The following is a 19,159-nucleotide window of genomic DNA, read 5'->3' as shown; positions in this document are numbered from 1 at the left end:
AAAAAAAAAATAAAAGCCATTGGTGACTGCAGATGAAAGCAAGCGCCCAACGGCGCAAAGCAGAGCTGCCAGGCCTGCCCCGGGCTTGCCCAGCGGGGATCCCAGCCCAGCCGGGCACTCGCGGGTCGAGGGAAGGGCACTGCGGGGCTGCCACCCGGAGCTGGAGCCCCGAGCGCTGGGCGTTCTCCCTCCGACCCAGAGCAGCCAGATGGCAGGAGGGAGCACCAACATGTATAAAATTTATACATGTTCCTTTTCCGAGTTAAATAAAGGTGGCCCGTCCACCTACAGCAAAGAACGGGGATTTTTATCTTTGTTTGGTATAGAATGCGTCATGATTTCGAGAACCCGATGCCATCCCCACATACTATCGCCTTCCCAGCCGTCAATGAAACACCGCCACTCTAACCGCCCCTCCACTTTACCGAACAAGCACACCATCAGTTTATCTACCATTGATTAACATGATACAATATTAAGCTATAACAGTCCGTGTTTTATTCGCAAATATGTGCATTATGTCCACGGAAGTGATTAGTGCTCGATTCGATAAACAGCGAGCAACTTTCTCACGTCGGGAGAGGAGAGGCCCACATCAGTCAGCACCTCGTGATTGCCTTGATACCATTTTCCGTGTGCATCGAGTGGGAAACTAATATTAGTTGTATTTGCTAGTTCCTGAACTTGATTTCTCAGATGTTGATATTTGCATCAAGAAGAGTGTGGCCAGCAGGACGAGGGAGGTTCTCCTTCCCCTCTACACTGCCCTGGTGAGGCCTCATCTGGAGTACTGTGTCCAGTTCTGGGCTCCCCAGTTCAAGAAAGATGAAGAGCTACTGGAGAGAGTCCAGCGGAGGGCTATGAGGATGAGGAGGGGACTGGAGCATCTCCCCTACGAGGAGAGGCTGAGGGAACTGGGCTTGTCCAGCCTGAAGAAGAGAAGGCTGCGAGGGGACCTTATAAATGCCTACAAATATCTGCAGGGTGGGGGTCAGGAGGATGGGGCCAAGCTCTTTCCAGTGGTGCCCAGTGACAGGACAAGGGGCAATGGGCACAAACTGAAGCAGAGGAAGCTCCAGCTGAACCCGAGGAAGAACTTCTTCCCTCTGAGGGTGACGGAGCCCTGGCCCAGGCTGCCCAGGGAGGTTGTGGAGTCTCCTTCTCTGGAGATATTCAAGACCCGCCTGGACAAGGTCCTGTGCAGCCTGCTCTGGGTGACCCTGCTTCGGCAGGAGGGTTGGACTAGATGACCCACAGAGGTCCCTTCCAACCCCTACTATTCTGTGATTCTGTGATTTCTTTACTTTTTCTGTTGCTGCATCTGCCAGTGAAGGTGGTTTACTCCCGTACCTTACCGTGATGTCCACCACCAATGCCTGGTCACCTTTAACAAATACCAAGTCCGGTTTATACAGTTCATTGCTGTCACCCCTAAGCAGCGCGCAGGCAGGGACCGGCCGTGCCCCACGCGAGCCGAGCCCCGGGGTCCCAGCCCTGCCCAGGGGCCGGCCGGCCATCGCTCCGCTGCTTTATTCTTGCACCACGTAAAGTAAACGCAGGCGTCCATCAGGGCTCCGTCCGGCTGCTCACACCGCGCTCGCCATCCAGCATTCCGAAACGAGCCAGCCTAGGCTCCACCAGGCCCCCAGCTTGGCTGCCGTGCACTCAGCATCTACTTTGCCTAATTTATAATGTCACAATCACTCATTTAAAGCACATTAACAAAGATTTCCTGTATTTGTCAAGTAACCTCAATATTCATTTTAATATAATGCCTATAAAAATTTCATACGGGCAACAATACAAGTACATAAATTTTAAAATCAATGTAGCCCAGCAGTACTATGCCTTAGTAGCACAACTACATTGTAGTACTACAACTGTCATAGTATCAAGTCAAAATTTCACCAGACCTTTTCTGTTTCCAGTTTTAAAATCTGTGTTTTCACACTTACTATTTACTTTTATAAAAATAACCGCAAATGTCCTGCACAAGGTACTCATGCCCTAAACGAGGTTGTTAAATGTCAGGAGTAAGACTGAGCACCTCATCCTTATAAAACGCAGACCCTGAACTGCTCCACGTCAGGAAAACACCGAACAGGTCAGTTCTCACGGACAAATTTTAACATCTTCTGGAGCGGAAAAGCTGGCTTTCTGTTACTTCCCACCCGTATTTTCTCCCAGCCCCTCCACTAACCCGCACTTGGGTGGTTGTGGGTCCCCACGAGCGGCAGAGCCCGGCGACGGGCTGCAACCGGCCCCTCTCCCACCCTTCCAGCGACCCCAGAGCTCCCCAAACCTCACCTGTGTCACGGGACATCTCACCCGTGCCACCGGACATGTCACCCGTGCCACCGAGGGAGGGAAGCGTTCACACCCCCCCTCAGCTGCGGACCTCAGGCACGAAGCCTGAGCGGCTTGACCAGAAACAAGCCTACAACACAAGCCAAGAAACCCACCCCGAGGCCCTAAACCCCAGTCCAGCAAACCACTCTACCAAGAGTTTTCCAGCGTCTCTCCAAGCCCCGCACGGAACACAGCTCTACGAACACGGGGACCCAAAGCCAGAGCTCCGGAGGTCACCACCACATCAAGTGAAACACGAACTGGGAGGGCTAAACGTCGTTAACCAGGTTTCAGACTATAAATTACTCTGTGACAAACTTTCCTAGACTTTTTATTTGTTCATCAAAAACTGGGTCTACTCTCTGTGTATTTTTACAACCTAAACAAAATAGTGCCTTCAAATTAAGAGGAAGCAGGAAACAGAGATCATGTTCTGCATTCTGGAGAAGTGAGGTAGTTTAATAAAATTTATCATACAATTAACAGAATTGCAAAATTTGGCTGCCTGTTCTGTGGGCAGATTTTAAAAAATACAGATCCTAGCTTAAAAAGTTTAAAATGGTGACCGTAAAAATTTATTATTCCCTGAAATCCGTAAAATGTTAGCGAATCGATAGCAAAATACCTCGGGCTGTGCTGACAGCTGCCCGCATCGCACGGGACCGCCAGCCAACGGGCATGGCGAGCGTCACCGCCAGCCAACGGGCATGGCGAGCGTCACCGCCGGGGACCACCGGCCAACGAGCATGGCAAGTGTCACCGCCAGGGACCACCAGCCAATGGGCATGGCGAGCATCACCGCCGGGGACCACCAGCCAATAGGCATGGCGAGTGTCACCGCAAGCCAACGGGCATGGCGAGCATCACCACCCGGGACCGCCAGCCAACGGGCATGGTGAGTGTCACTGCCCGGGACCGCTGGCCAACGGGCATGGCGAGCGTCACCGCCAGCCAACAGGCATGGCAAGCATCACCGCCGGGGACCACTGGCCAATGGGCATGGTGAGTGTCACCGCCGGGGACCGCTGGCCAACAGGCATGGTGAGCGTCACCGCCGGCCAACAGGCATGGCGAGCATCACCGCCTGGGACCACCGGCCAACAGGCATGGCAAGCGTCACCGCCATCCAACAGGCATGGTGAGCGTCACCGCCTGGGACCGCTGGCCAACGGGCATGGCGAGCGTCACCACTGGGGACTGTCAGCCAACGGGCATGGCGAGCGTCACCGCCTGGGACCGCTGGCAAACAGGCATGGCGAGCGTCACCGCCGGGGACTACAGCCCTCCATCCCCTCGGCTTCCTGGGTGACCCGAGCCCATCGGCGCTGCCCATCTCGGCGCCAGCACTTGGAGCCCTCGTCGGCAACGTCCCCTTCCCACCGACCGCTAGACCATGAGTAACGTAATAAGCCTCTCTAATAACAACGACCTCAAGAAAGCTTTCCCCTGCTCGAACAAGTGCACCGCAAGAAATTACATAAACACATCTCAGTTTAGACAATGGGAGAGGATCATGAAAAATTTAACGTGTGACTGGAGTGTCCAGCAAAACACTGATTGTGTAACGACCACATCTCTCCCGCGCCTCTCTCCCCTGACATCGCGTCCTTCTGGTCTGATGGAGAACAAGTCAAAGGAACAAAACGTTTTTGCAGCTACAGAATGTGAACAAGGCTGTAAAATGATCACAGGCGATGGGAGTCCACGGTGCATTCCAGCTTCTGAACAACTGACTTTCATCCCCTCAGAATCATTTCTCCTTATCCATATGGATAAACAGGAATAAATTACACTGTTTGCATTATGACTACCTAGAATAATCACCACCTAATTCTCACTCCGAACTTCAAAGTAAAAATCCTACTCCGTTCAGAAGAAACGAAGCAGAATCCACCTATCCTTCAGAAGGACGGAAGATTTTAAAATGGAGCCTAGCACACTCCACAAACAGGAAGGCAGGTTCCCTCTCTGCTTTGTATACCGCATCATTAGTTGCCCTACACGTAACCAATCTGGGATTAAAAGCTGCATTTGACAGAAACGGAGCCTTTCTGAAACCCTTTCCATCTCCAAATGTGCTTTCAGCGCAAACAATGCGCTAATGCGAGAAGTGGACGTTTTGCATAAGTTCATCTCAGTTCACAGCGTGATCTACCTTAATAGCAACACTCCAAACACGCAGAAACAAAAGCTGGCTAAAAATGAAATCCAGGGAGACTTCAGAAACAAAAGCATATCCGACTGTACTGCAGCAAGACCCTTTGTCCATATATTTTTTATTTCTGAGAGGAAGAAAATATCAAACAACAAGAATTTCGGAGATAACTGTCCACATACCACAAGTCGACTGGAATAATGGGCTGAGTCTATTTAGAGGAAATCAAAAGTCAGGCTTAAAGTTTTGTGAGAAATGCAGCTGGACCCTGGATACGTCTTTGCTGGTTTAGCCGGGACCAGAGTCAAGCGGGCGCCTGGGAGCACGGAGCAGCCCCTCGCCCGCGACCACGGGCACCGCTGCACCACGCCGAGCTCGGCCGGGGAGAACTAACCCAGCCCTGAGACAGTGCCGACGTTTTGGGAGAGACTTGATCACGAACAACCCGAGCAGCTCGGCCCCCGGCAATGCAGCCGGCACCCCCGACGCCGATGACGAGGGGCGCGGGGTGCTGCCGCACGGCTGCGGGTGCTCTGCGGGCTCGTTCCCCGCAGCCCCGCGGGAGAAGCCACCCTCGAAGGCAGAGCTGAAGAAGAACCCCGGGCTTGTGAGGCAGCTCAGCGCACGCTGCCTGCCCAGAAGCAGGCGGGCAGATGACTGTCGGCATCGCCATCGAGCTACACACTGTGAGCAGCGCAGGTCGCGCCATCCCGGTCAGCTCCTCCACCTCCCCAGAACAGGGGTTTATCACGAGCCTGAGCTGAAGAAGCTGTTACAAGGGGCTTTACGCCACATCTTGAAGCTCTAGTGACTACAGCCAGCACCCTGGTCTTTCAGACTTGATCAAAGCAATCCACTACAAAGCAACCTTCAAGGTTAAAACGCGTTCTGCAGTTAAGCGGCTCTCACCGCCTGCAAGCACGCGCACGGCACGCAGCCCAGCAGGACGCAGACAGCAGTCGCAGTGCCAAGGGCGCTACAGGCGGAAAATGCCTACTTGCGAACGCATCTTCTGAAAAACTAAGAAGAAAACACGTTCTGTTCTTTCTAACACAGAAAAGGACACGTGTACGGCGAGAGCACCGCTCATCCGTACCCCTCTGCCCGGGCGAGACCCGGAGCTCACCCCGGAGACCACACGCCCCGGCAGCGAGGGTTACTGCTACTGCTCCCCCCCGTCACAGACCAGAAACCTTCTGTGACCCCAAGGACAGGGCGGCCACCGGAGCCCGAGGGACAGGCCGTCGGGCACCCCGAGTCGGCACGCAACAGCGCAAAACAAACAGCATTCTTTCTGACATTTCCTAAAAGTCCTGCTATTAATTTCTAAGATGCACAGATTTTGTCCCCGTAGGTTTGCTATGCTAAATTATGCAGGAGTTCTGCTGAAAGCATCTCGCACCAAGGAAACGGAAAGGGTAAAGCAAGATGAGATGGTATGTATATGTATGCTCTTATTACTGGAACTAGAACAAGAAGTTACTTACTATTGCCCTTCTTACTACTGTTTCTTAAAGAAGCTTTTAATTATTTATCATAAAAGCACATTATTTTTTCTTATAAATCAGTAGTTCAGATTTGTGGGATATTACCTATCATACAGATGCACACACGCACACCACAGCTTGAACAAAACCACGCTTGGCCTTCTTGCCAGCATTCCAGAATCCTACCTGCATTAAGAACGCGCAGTTACACTCGCTAATAGACTCGGCTACAAGCTCAAACAGAAAAAGGAGATGGAAAAACAAAACAAGAACGAAACGGCAGCTTTACAGAGGCTGGCCTGAGGAGAGCAGGTTTCAGTCTTTAACTCGACCAGCGCTTCCCGTGTTGTCTCGGGTAAGTCGTGAGCGCCGTCTGCCTCGCATCCCCACTCCGTAAAACCAAGCTGCGTTTCTTTTTCTCCTCCTCTGTTGTCAGGGCAGGCATCGCCCTCCTGCCGCGGGTGGATCCTGCGCCCAGCACATCCGAAAGCTACCCAAATGCTAACCTTTATTTCAAGAGAACACCAGGTGTTCAGCAACCGGATTACCACTGCCTTTGGCTGCCGACCTTCTGCACGGCCCTCACCGCCTTCCCGCGCCCTGCGCTCCGAGCAGTTTCCACGCCGGACAGTCACCTGCCACTTCTTGTCTGCTTTCTCCTCTTCGTCCTCGTTATCACTCCCCATTTCCCTTTTTCAAATCTCTCATCCTGTTCTCACCTTGGTTTCTGCACCGTATTTATCACGTCTCCTCACCCCATCCAGCTCTCATCTCTACCTTCTTCACCTCCTCGTCCTGCTCACACGCACCAGCCCGCAGACGCAGGGAGGTCTCAACGCCAGAAAGCCCTGAGCTTCCCCGCAGCCAGAAAATAACTGAGCCCACTCAGACCCGATTTCAAATGAGCAGAAAATCTGGAAGTCTGAAGTTCAACACCACCAATGCATCATTAATAATTCAGTTTCTCCTTAAAAGTCTTTGCACTGAAGTTCTGCAGAGTAGGAAAGAAAACAAGTCACGTAACTGAAGACAACAGGGAGAAGGCAAGAAACATCTCAACATAAAATCTGCACGACTGATTACTAACGATGCCATTATTTTCATGTAACGTGTTCATCGCTGGCGTGAAGCACCTCTCCAAAAGCAGAACTCCCCTTGGACAAGATCATAAACTGCAAAGAGCCACTGGACCACAGCCCCGGGCCAGCTTCACACCCCACTCCGGGGTGAAAGCGCAGGGCGCAGCCAGTCACAAGGAACTGGCTTCCCTCCCGTGTAAGAGGTAAAAAATACCACCCACGTCACAAACGTTCAACCTGTTTCAATTTTGCTTCCTCGCCGGCTCGTACCCAGGTCGCAGCTCAGCAGAAGTTAACAGCTCTCCAAACGATTCTGTAAAAGGTATTTCACACATTGCAGCTTTTGTTGGAGCAATTAATGGGGCAAAGTAAACTCCCAGCACGTAAAGCCAGAAAAGACCATGAGACCATCTAATCTGATATATTTATCTATTACTTGTAAAATTCCATACTTGAAGAGGAAACGAACCATTATAAGCCTGTGAACACACATTTTTGGACAACAGTGAAATAACATGGAAAAAAATATGCTCCTTTTATCCTTTTACTGTTGAGCATCCTGTAATATGACCAGAATACCCCTGACAGCACCGCAACATCCAGCTGACTCCATTATCTAAAAGCGATCATTGGTGCTCCATTAATCAGCTCGTTCCACCCCGTCTCACCAGCTGACAAAGCAAGCAGCAAGGAGCGAACCCCACCAGCTCGGTGTCTCTCCGTGACACGGCACGCCAGCGACGTGCCACGGTGCACACCCCCCAGCACCGGCAGAACGGATCCCAGTCGCTCTGGCACTGACGTGACGCAGGACGAGAACAGGGCTCTGCCATTTTCTGTCCCAAGTCCAGCCCCTCCTATCCCATCTTCTGCCTCTCCACACCCTCGGAGGTTTGTGCTAAGCCCATGGCCAAGCCACCACACTGCCGTGAAGCGACGCGCTCTCAGTCGTTGGGGATGATGAACAGCACGTTCCACCCGAGAACCCTGTCTGCGTGGCAGGGATTAAAGCTCAGCGGCACCTTCCCACCACCCCCCTCTGCCGCACGCATCTCACCCAGCAGACGAAGCAGCTTCACTCATGCAAATTATATTAATGGAGATGGATTACAAGAAGGGACCCCACAGCAATAGCCACGTAACTGCAACTTCAAAATACGCACCGTCCTCGCGTTCCTGGAGGGTCATTTGCATTATCATTGCTGAAACCTGAAACTAATATAAAAGCTTCTAAGTACATGAATTTTTCAGGAATAATTACACCGAATTGCAATGTCAAGGACCTGCCCTTCCGCCAGAAAGCTGCTTCTGAGACATCGGAGCAAAATCACACCGCCTCGCTCCTACTGCAATTAAGTCACTTGTCAATCACAATGGGTTTTTTTCAAAACAAATACAGAATTACTAAAGGCATGCCATTTTTTTTTAATCTTTTCATATCTATAAAATGTTTAGAACTTCATTTTAAAATAGTGTGCAAGTATAAACAGTGACTGAGCTACCAAGAACCATGGCCAACGTTGACTGAAACACAACATTCGCTTGCGATTTATTTATTTATTTGTAGTCTCAGATGCAATTTTACAGAGACTGAAATGTTTATTTGCACTGTCCAAATCCATCATGAAGTTGCTAAAATTGGACCAAAGATGCTGTCCCACAGGCCTTTGAACTGAAAGGATGACAGGGTCAACAAGCACAACTCCAAGCAGCAGCAGAACGGCCAAACTTTTTTTCCCCCCTTTACAGAAAGCGCATCTCAAAGGTTTAAAAATACAAGATTGATCAAAAGTGAAAACTGTTTGGCCTAAGAACCAGATCTTCTCAGAACTCTTTTAAACAAGTTAAAACTACAGAAATGTTCCTGTATTTTTTTGTCCCCCCGAGGAAGCAAGCATCCCTCCAGAGCCGTGCGTCCCGCACACCGCAGCAGCAACCCTCCTGAAGCAAATCAAAAGAAGAAGTGTAAAACTGCCTCCATCGAGTTTTTTATTTTTACTCCTCATTGCGTGCTTTAACCTGGCAGTTATTTTATGGTCCCAGAAGTAAGGGAGATGTGAACAAAGTAACTGTGATCATTAGGACAATTTGGAAAGCAGACTGGGAAAATCTGGGGTAAAAAAAATTTTAAAAATAGAAAAAAAAAAAAATCAGAGGACTGCTGCACGGAGAGAGAGAATCGTGTGAAAACGAACAGAATGTGATGGGGAAGATGCAGGGAAGCCAGGCTGGAGGCTTCAGAAGCACGGCAAACCAAGCGGAGGCTCGGCGAGGAAAGCCGCCTCGGAGGCAGTGCCTCCGCCGTCCTCCCGACCCGCCGAGGGCCCCGAACCGAACCCGCAACGCCAGAGCGTGGCCAGCACACCGCAGCCGCCCGGACCAACCTGCTCCCTGACCGCTTCTGCCCACGGCGCAGCCAGGCTCGTCTCACCAGACCCCGAAGCCTCAAGAGCAAAACGCCTGCCCAGGTTTTTCACTTCAAGCCCAGCTTAACGACGCCGGGTGCCCCACGGAGCCTGCCTTCCCTCCCGGAACGGCAATGACCGGAGCCGCAGCCAAGCAGCACCCCAGACTCGGGAGACGGGGTCTTCCTCCCAGCTCGGAAGCACTGAGTGTGCTCTGGGGTTCCCCAGCGCTTTTTAATTTGCTGGGAGGATGCGGAAGCTACGGGGAGCTCTCTTCTCGTCGGCACGGTGCGCGGAGGCAGCAGCTCCTCGTGGGTGCCGAGCATCCCTCCGTTCCCAGCTCCGTTCCCAGCTCCGTGCGCAGCTCCGGCAACGGGCGTCCCGGCCAAGCATCGCACACACGCTGCGCCGGCCCGGCTGACCTGTCCGCCTTGAACGAAGGCGTTGATCTGCACGGATCCCGAGAAATCCGCCTTCCACCCAGTCCCTCTCTCAACAGGAGATGACACGCGCTGACAGGACAAATTCCTGGCACACTGGAAGGGGACTGGGGCGGTCCTGTATGGAATTGGCTTCTCCTAACGCTCTCCAAGATTTTTCTTTATTTATCCAAGGTATATTCATATAGGTGTTCATTCCGTATTGGAATGATTTCATTGGAGAACCGAGGAAGCACAGGGTGAAGCTCTCTATGCTGAAAATATCTGCTTTTACGCCAGTTTAGCTCAATTAAATTATGTGATTTGCTTTATGAACCTGGATCTGACAGCTCCTGATCGGCTTTCTTCTAATTTTATTAATTACCAAAAAAAAAAAAAAGGCTATTGTTGATAAGAAGATTAAACCAGGCCACTCCACATGATTCCAGCAGAACACAACCAAAGCACTGCAAACGTTCATGTGCTGGCAGTACAGTTCCAGCGTTCTGCTGCAAACGTTTCACAGGGAAGGTCCAGGCTCTGTAAAGCCATCGTACCTGTAGAAGGAGTAATAGCCATAAAGTTTATTAATTTCCCTGAAAAGACAGACCTGGCTGTATGTACCTCCCACCAGAAAGGCCAAGCGTGCTCGGTGTGCGCAGCTCCGCTGAGGTCTCTCCGGTCCACGCACCCAGCCCCGGCTCCGGGCAGATCCCAGGACCCGCAGCCGGCTCCGGCACCCCGGCCCCGCACGGGATCGCGCTGATGCGTTACGCCTATAAGGTGACATCACAGCACAGGAGCTATCCCAAAAAACATCCCCAGAAACCCTCCTCTGGTTTTAGCACAGTAACAGAAGACTGCACACTGATCCCTTCCCAGATCACCATCCTTTGCCTTTTTTCTTAATTAAGGTAACGACACCCAAGGGAAGGCCTACGTTTCAAAACACAAGCTTCAGTCTTGCAGCATCCCCGCAGGAGAAGTAATTAGAACATCTCCCAAACGGCCAGATCTCGCTCTCCCGTGCCCCGAGATGCGCCAAGCGCTGCCTGCTCAGCAGCCGGGGCCCGCACTGCATATCTGAAGCCCAGAAAACCCAACTTCGACTCCCGCGGCTGCCCGACGTCCTGTGTGTCAACAAAGGCACGCCACTGATTTTACACCTGGCTTCGCTGCTGCTCTGTACAGGCCGGATGACGGCAGTGCCCTTCCTCCAGACGCTCACCTCCTGCCTACTGATGCTGCAGCAGCTTTGCAACGGGACCTTCGCCTTCCCGTGCCCTCCTACACGGGGACAGTCCATCCCCATCCCTAACGCATGAATTTTTCCTAAGAAAGCACCGTAGCACAAAGCGTAGTTGAGCTAAAAAGCAAGAATCATAGAATCACAGACTCATTTAGGTTGGAAAAGACCTCTGAGATCATCAAGTCCAACCATCACCCCAACACACCCCTGCCTGCTAAACCTTGTCCCGAAGAGCCACATCCACACGGGTTTTGAACGCCTCCAGGGACGGGGACTCCCCCACTGCCCTGGGCAGCCTGGTCCAGTGCCTGACCACTCTGCCAGTAAAGACATTTTTCCTAATATCCAGTCTGAACCTCCCCTGACACAGCTTGAAGCCATGGCCTCTCATCCTATCGCTAGCTGGGAGAAGAGCCCAGCGCCCGCCCGACTGCACCCTCCATACGTAGCCTGAACTCCCTGGAGAAAGCCACCCTCTTACTGCCTCCTCAGCCACGCACTCCTACCGACAGCAACATTCAGAGGCTGAATTTCTACACAAAATCGAACGACTCTGTCACCTGCCCTCGCCCTGAGCGGCACCGAGCTATTCCACAACAAACACACTGAAGTTCAGCCTTCCTCGTAACAGCGCTCTGGCACAACACAAGGGGTTTTCCCCCTTCCTCAACCAGGAACCACCTGAATATTCAAGCGTGTCTTTTCACCCAAGCAACCTAAGATGCAAGATAAGCTCCAGCCTACATACTTCTTCATTCCTGAACATGCAAACCGACCTTTGAAACGTACACATTGCCATGACCCGCACCAAGTTAAACAAACCATGGCCTTCCTCATCACGATCGGCAATAATAATTAAACGCTTTAAACGAGGAAACACAAAACGCAGGGAGAGCGTAGGACACGAGACAAGCGTGACGGGCCAGCGCAGTGCGCTCGCACCGCTCTCTGAGGCCGAACCATTTCATTCAGAACCCTCTCTCCTTCTGCAGCTTCACAAATCACATGTCGATGAAACCATTTCAAACAGCTTGAGTGTCCTGCGTGCTGGTTTTCATTTCTTCCTTCAGATTTTTGAATTCAATTTTTAATAAGTGCTGGAAATGGTACAAAAATACCAAGAAACAATCTTGCTTAACACTAAAAAAAAAATGTAATGTCAAACAAAAACCTAAACTGTTTTGAAATTTTAGACAGCCAAGCTGAAGAAGTTCTACCACAACAATTTCTAGTCATTATTGCCACAAGCAGATGGAACAAGCCTCGATTAAGCACCACCACCTTACAGAGCTAAAGGTACCGTGATAAATTCACCTGAATCAACCATTAGATCCTCAATCCTCCGCATCGTCTCCCATTTAATTTTGCATTCACTGGCACCCTTTCTGTGCAAAGCCCAGTAAAAGCGTAAGCCCTTGCAAAACCTGCAAGCAGTGCTTCCGACGGTCCCCCCCGCTCGCGTTCAGACAGCGGGGCAGCAGCACGGTGCAGCACCAAGCTTCCCGGGGCCACGCCGGTCTCCAAAGAACCCGCAGATAAAGGAGGGGGGGTTGGCATGAACATCCCTGGTGAGACCCCGTGAGACCCCGCGGCGCTGCACCCCAGACCGACACACACACAGCCGTCCCCCGCGCCTCGGCGGCCATCGGAGACGGCCGAGTGCCAACGGGCAGGGGCTGGCAGCGAGGACGCGCCATCGGCGAGCACGACAGCCACCGCATCCGCACAGCCAGCACCGGCAGACCAGGCACAGCCAAACCGCACCAGCTTCCTAAGCAAGGGGTGTTTTGCTGAGGGACTCGGGGGGAGAGTTCTGCAGAGCCGATGGCAAGGAGCAGCAGGGAGCCCGGGAGCCGGCAGCACCAGCAGCTTTCAACACCACGACGCCGAGCAAGAGACCTTCGCTGAGTGAAGTGCCACCTGCAGAAGCCCAAAGCCAGACAGTACGCTTGAAGCGACAAATAGCAATAAATACGAAATTACAAAGAATTGTCCAGAAAAATTTCTCATAGACAGCACTCTAAACGAGTCAGAGCAACAAGAAAAGGTGTTAAAGCCAGAGAGAACACCGCCAAAGTAACCGAGACTGACAGCAGAGAGACAGAGGAGTTTTAGCCTGCAACGTGGAGATGTTGGAGAAGTCTCATCACGGGGCACAAGAAGACGCTGAAGGACACATCTAAGAAACAACTGAAATTCAGAGAGAGAGGACAGCAATGCCAAGAGAACAGAGCTGAACGAGCAGAAGCCATAGCGGAGAGAGTACTGATGCTCAACTCCAATCGGGAGACGCCGCTTGGGCTTCGCCAATATTCAGCACTGGAACGGGAAGCAAGCAAATCCCAAAGGACTTGGGATGGAATTGGAAGAGACACAGCAACCGCCATGCATGCAGTGAACCTCAGCTAGAGCTTTGAACAAGTCAGTCTGAACACCAGGTGAGAAAGCAAGAGCGCGTGACGGGGGAAACCGCCCCGGCGGGCAGCGGCTGGGGTACCAGGGCGTTCGTCTTCACCTCCAGAGGCAAAGGGAAGATGGGATGAGAACTGAGGACAACCCTTGTGTTAAAAGCCTGACTTTTAAGAAATGAGTGACTACAACACGCATTTTTTTCCCCCCAGAGGGGCAGGATTCAGAGGAGGGCAGGAGACCAAAGAAAAAGGTTGGGAGAAAAATATGAATTATCGTGAAAAGGAGGCCATTACTGAAATACGCGGGTTAGAAAAGGAAAGACGAGACGAGAAACATCTACAACTGCAGCGGGAGAAGCGGGAGAGAAGCCTGGGCAGACGCACGCTGTGTTTTGTTACCATGTCCTTGGTGTCCGTACACCGAGAGCACCCCACGCTTACGTGGTGTTTATAGTAAGGAAGCTTTAACGTTAACTTCCCTGGCGGGGACGGCCGTGGCCGGCGTGAGGACAGCAGTGCCGCACGCAAGCCCTCTGCAAGCTCTGTGTCCTCTTCGGTCCAAGAAACCGGGCAACTGGAGTCTCTCAACCTCACATTACGCAAACCCGTTACTCAAAGGGGAAGAAGCTGCTGGCAAATAAAGAGAGCTGCTACACAGCGTTCTTCCACTCCCCCTGACCAAAATAAGGGAAATATAAAATTTACATGGAAAAGGCAAAAATTTCAGAAGTCTGCTGAATAATCTAAAAAACTAAGAGTGCCGTTCGTTTACTCCTTCCCCCCGCCTCTCCCCAATTTAAACATTTGACGGTGGTTCTTTAGAAAAAGATGAAGGTTTCGTATTTGCTCATGTTTCAGTACGTACGTCTCCTTTCCCACTTCAGGCCCTATTTCTGCAGGTCCTCCTGCCGCTGACAGCCCTTCCGGCCACCCATGCCAACCCACCCGCAAAACAGGCTCTTAAGGAACAACGTCAAAGATATCGCAGCTTTCCCAGTTCTTGGCAAGGCTCTGAGGAACGAAAGGAGGAAACGCAGAAGGGAAGGAAAAGCAGATGACAGAGGATGGAAAAGGGGTTGTTTTGTTTTGGTGTTTTAAAAAAACAAAACCACACTAAGCCTCTGCCTTAGGCACTCCTCCCTCACCAGCGTCTCCTGTCCTCTTTCTTCCCAAACTGTGATCTTCCACGATTTCGGTACAAAACCAGCCTGAGGATGCTTCACGTAAACTCAGCAATAATCAGCCCCAGAGCCAATAAACTCTTCACCCTCGTAGTTTATTTGCTGCTAAGCCTTGGCCTGCAGCCTTGGAATTTATTCTGCCTGCACTACAGCTATTTCCTCGTAAACAGGAAGCCCCCTCCGATCTGCATGAGAGTAAACTCGCCTACCTCATTTAGCGTCAGCCTTATCTCAGAAAAAGATCTACCTCGTTTAGCTCAGTCTTATCTCAGCAAGATCCAAGGGTGAGGGCAGGTGCACGGGGCCGCAGCACAGCGACAGACTGCAGCGGGGTCAGACCTGGGCGCTGCTCCTCGGGCAGGGAACGCCAGCGGCGCGGGACGCTGCCCGCCGCAGACGGACCCACGGCGAAGGCGCTCCCGCGAGCAGGGCGCTGCGATCGGGCCGAGACGCTGCTTTTCAGGCGTGGATGCGATGATATTCCAGTGACCTTCCTGCCGTCGGTCCTGGGGACAGCCGGGAGCCGAACGCGCCGAGGGCTGCGAGCAGAGCTGTGCTCAGGCTGCTCCGAGGAGCTGCTCTCCACACAGAGAATGAAAAAAATTATTTGGAAAAACTGCTTGATTTCCAACTCATCTAAGAGAGGACTTTCTGTATTTTTTTTTCTTACTGTTACTATATCAACCTGCACTTAACCAGCCGATTTATATAATTTTAAATGAATCACTTCGCCAGCGATACAGAATATTTAAGTATACCCAACACGCCACGGCTGTTTTAATGAGAGGGATCAAAAAAACCCAACGAGAAACCAGCACGAAGACATCTGACACCAGAATAACGGTCACAATTTCCTACTGCATGAGGAAATCCCGGGTTTCAGTTAGAAGCTGAGAGGCTCAGTCATTTCAGGCAATCTAGAGCCGTTTGTGGTCCCAGCCTTAGGCAAGTCTCTGTTCTCACCCGTGTCCACGCTTCCTCTCGCTCCTCCGCGGCGCTGCCCGACGCGTCCCCCGACCCGCAGCACCCCACAGCACCCCACAGCTGCAAACCCCTCCCTCGCCTGAGGCCTCGCACCTTCCCCGCAGCGCGACAGCCCCGGCGGGAGGGCAAACAGCCTCCTTCCTTTCATATTTCATGGAATCCGCAAACTGGTTCTTCCACGCGCGGCTCCGGAGCGCGGCGTTTCGGCCACCGAACCCCGCACCTTTCCTCCCACCCCGCCAAGCTCCCTCGCGTGCCCAGCTGCCGTTCCACGGAGTCACAGAAGGGTTTGGGTGGGAAGGGACCTTTGGAGGTCATCCAGCCCAACCCCCCTGCAGCGAGCAGGGCCATCTTCACCCAGACCAGGCTGCTCAGAGCCCCGTCCAACCTGACCTTGAATGTTCCCAGCGATGGGGCATCCACCACCTCTCTGGGCAACCCGTGCCAGGGTTTCACCACCCTCATGGTAAGAAATTTCTCCCTTATATCCAGTCTAAATCTCCCCTCCCTGAGTTGAAAGCCATTGCTCCTCGTTTTATCGCAACAAGCCCTGCTGAAAATATTTTCCCCATCTTTCCTACAGGCCCCCAAGGCACTGGCAGCTGCTCTAAGCTCTCCCCGCAGCCTTCTCCTCCGCAGGTGAACAGCCCCAGCTCTCCCAGCCTTTCCTCCCAGCAGAGGGGTTCCAGCCCTCCCCGCGGAGGGAGCATGGGTGAACCCCCCCTCCGAGCCCGGGCAGACCACCGAACCCCCACAGCTCCCGGGGCAGGGCTGCCGCCCGGCGCGGGCACTTCAGGCCTCGTGCCGTTCTACGAGGCCACGCTGGGGACGTCGGCGCCGGCTGCAGCTCCCGAGCGGTGCGGGCACATCTCGGGGCGCTGGGAGAGTCCCCGCCGCTCGCCCCGCCGCTCGCCAGGTCCCTGCCGCGGACCGGGAGCCCGCTGCGCACCACCGACCCTGGGCAGCGGCATCGCCGGGGCGCGATACACGTCGAGCTGCCAGCACCTCCAGCAACGCGTGCTGAACCGCAGGCTCCAGTGCAGGCTACGTTTTATGGATGTTATTTTTGTAAGCAATTAAAACATAACAGGAGAAAAACAGGCACCTTCATGCACCCAGCAAGCCGTCCTCAGCTGGACCCTAAAAACACTGCCAAGCTGCCGTGTCGGAGGTTTCACGGCCTCTGCGCGGGGGATCCAGGCAGATCCCCTCACAGAATCACAGAACGTTCGGGGTTGGAAGGGACCTCACCCAGTCCAACCTCACCTTCCCCTGCCCCACGGCCTCGCCACGCTACCCAGACCCGGGCAGCAGGGCAGGGACACGAGCGGGCAAGCGGGAAGGGGGCTTCAGCCATCGCCCGCTCCCGGCAGCCAGCCGGGCCAGCCACCCGCAGCCCCCCGAACCACCGACACCTTTCGCAGGGAATTTTGGTTTAGATTTTTTTTCTTTTTTTCCCCCATTGCAGTATTTTGGTTGCTGGCTAAACCGTGGTATATGAACACCCATACGCAGGGCCACGAGACAGCAAGCCGACTTTCCATCTCGGCACCGAGCGAGTGAGCGGTGCTCGGGTGGTTTTATAACGCCTGCGCGACCAGGGACCGCGGCTCAGCAGAAAAGCCGCTGCTCACGGCCGGACCCCGCACACACGGGCTGGGCCGTGTCGAGACCCCCGGTTTGGTGGGACCCCCCGGTTTAGGTGGGACCCCACCGCGATGGAGCCGGGCGAGAGCGAGCCCCGCACGCCAGCTCCGCTCCCCGAGCGGGCTGCCAGGGGAAAGACCCCTCTGCCAGCTCTGACCCCCTCCCCGCATCGCCCCGCTCCGCTGCCAGACCCCCCCGAGCATCACCACCAACCCCAACCCCAGCACCAGCTCTGCGGAACGAAGCGGGGAGGGCGATCCCGCCTGGCCTCACCGTTCTCCCCTGGTCTCACCGCTCTCCTCAGCTCCCCGCCGGCCGGAGCACCCAGCTCAGTATCCATAAACACCCCGAGCGTGCGGGGGGGGGGGGGTATTTACCCTGGGAGAAGGGGGGCTGCCCCGCGTCCCCCCCCACCGAGCGGCGCCTGCGGGAGCCGCTTCGCCCACCCGCACCCCCCCCCCTCGCCCCTCCGGGGAGGCCGCGGGCTCCGGGGCAGGGCCGGGGGCCGGCGGTACCTGGGCTCGGGCAGGGTGATCTTCTTGCTGGCCCTGGCCGCCGGGGTGCTCTTGCTCTTCTCCATCGCCATCAGGTAGCTGACATCGGCCAGCACCGCCTCCAGGTCCGCCATGTTCCCGCTCCCGCCGCCGGGCTGCAGATGGAGGCTCCGCCGGGGGCAGCCGCCCCCCGAGGCGGGGGGTTGGCGGGCGGCGGGCGGGCGTGCGGGCGGCGGCGGCTCCCCCTCCGCCGGGGCCGCCGAGCGCCTCCCGGGTGCGCCTGTGCGGGCTGGGAGCGGGGTGGGGGGGGAGCAGCGGCCGCCTCCCCGCCCTCCGCGCCGGGGCTCGCCGCCGGCCCTGCGCGCCCTCAGCCCGCGGCGGGCAGGCGGGCGGGAAACCCCCACCCCCCCCGCGGCCGTGCGCCGCCCCCCGCGCCGGGCCGGGCCGCAGCGCCCCGCAGCGCCCGCCCGCCCGCGCCGGGCCCGTGGCGGGGCGGCCTCGGCGGGCGCCGGGCGGGCGGCGCGGCGGAGGGGCTGCCCCGCCGGCGGGCTGAGGGGCTGCGGCGGCGGGGAAAACCCGGATCTGGATGCGGCAGCGGCCGGACGGGACGGGGACGGGGGGGTCCGCTGACCCCGGGGCCGGCTCCCGGTGCTGCTGCCGGGGCGGGGGGAGGCCGGGCCGCCGCGGGGTTATATATCGCGGGGGGGGGGAGGGGAGCCGCGGCCCCTCGCTGCGCCTCGCCCCGCTCGGGTGGGTCTGGGGGCTGCGGGCGCTCCCTGGGCCCCCACGCACCCGCCCCGCCGACAGCGGGGCAGGCGGGGCCGAAGCCGGCGTGGCGCGGCATCAATGCCCTCGTCGTGTGTCGAAACACGGGGGGCGAAGCCGAGCGCAGCGGCACGAGGCCCCGTTTGGCGGGAAGAGAAGGGTGCGAAGCGGGGCCAACGCCAAGGGCGAGGAGCTGCCGCGCGTCCCCGGGCACCCCGGAGCTCCTCGCCCGCGTTCCTCCTCAGCGATCTGGTAGCAGCTCTCCTGCAGCCGAGCAGATATGCAGATTTCAGCTTCTTGCTTCTCTGAATTACGTCAAATATGTCATAAATAATTGGCTCGATGAAAGGCGAAGTCAATGACAAGTCTGAAGTTTGGGACTCGGCGTGTTTTGAGCTCCTTTCAAGTGCCGCCACTCCTCCTTCCTACAGCTCCGTGGCAGTTGATGATCTGATGACAGCTAGGTGGGGTGTACGGCTGGGAGGGTTCCGCCGTGCGGCTCCTTACGAACCGTCTGAGAACCCGCTCCGTGTC

At 55.0% G+C, this 19,159-nt stretch overlaps 1 protein-coding gene across 1 annotated transcript in view; it reads right to left on the bottom strand.

The window, feature by feature from the left end:
* GRK3 (G protein-coupled receptor kinase 3) overlaps positions 1 to 18,116 on the bottom strand; it is a 77,849-nt gene extending 59,733 nt beyond the window's left edge. The window contains exon 1 of the mRNA XM_075435024.1: positions 17,882 to 18,116. Within this exon, the coding sequence (XP_075291139.1) occupies positions 17,882 to 17,994 (113 nt within the window). The 5' untranslated portion in view covers positions 17,995 to 18,116. The remainder of the gene's footprint in view (positions 1 to 17,881) is intronic.
* Between the last annotated feature and the right edge of the window lie 1,043 nt (positions 18,117 to 19,159).

The sequence above is a fragment of the Opisthocomus hoazin genome, chromosome 13 (genome assembly GCF_030867145.1).
Source record: "Opisthocomus hoazin isolate bOpiHoa1 chromosome 13, bOpiHoa1.hap1, whole genome shotgun sequence".
Lineage (NCBI taxonomy): Eukaryota > Metazoa > Chordata > Aves > Opisthocomiformes > Opisthocomidae > Opisthocomus > Opisthocomus hoazin.
The sequence above is the reverse complement of the archived record's forward strand: the minus strand, read 5'-3'. Positions and strand labels throughout refer to the sequence as shown.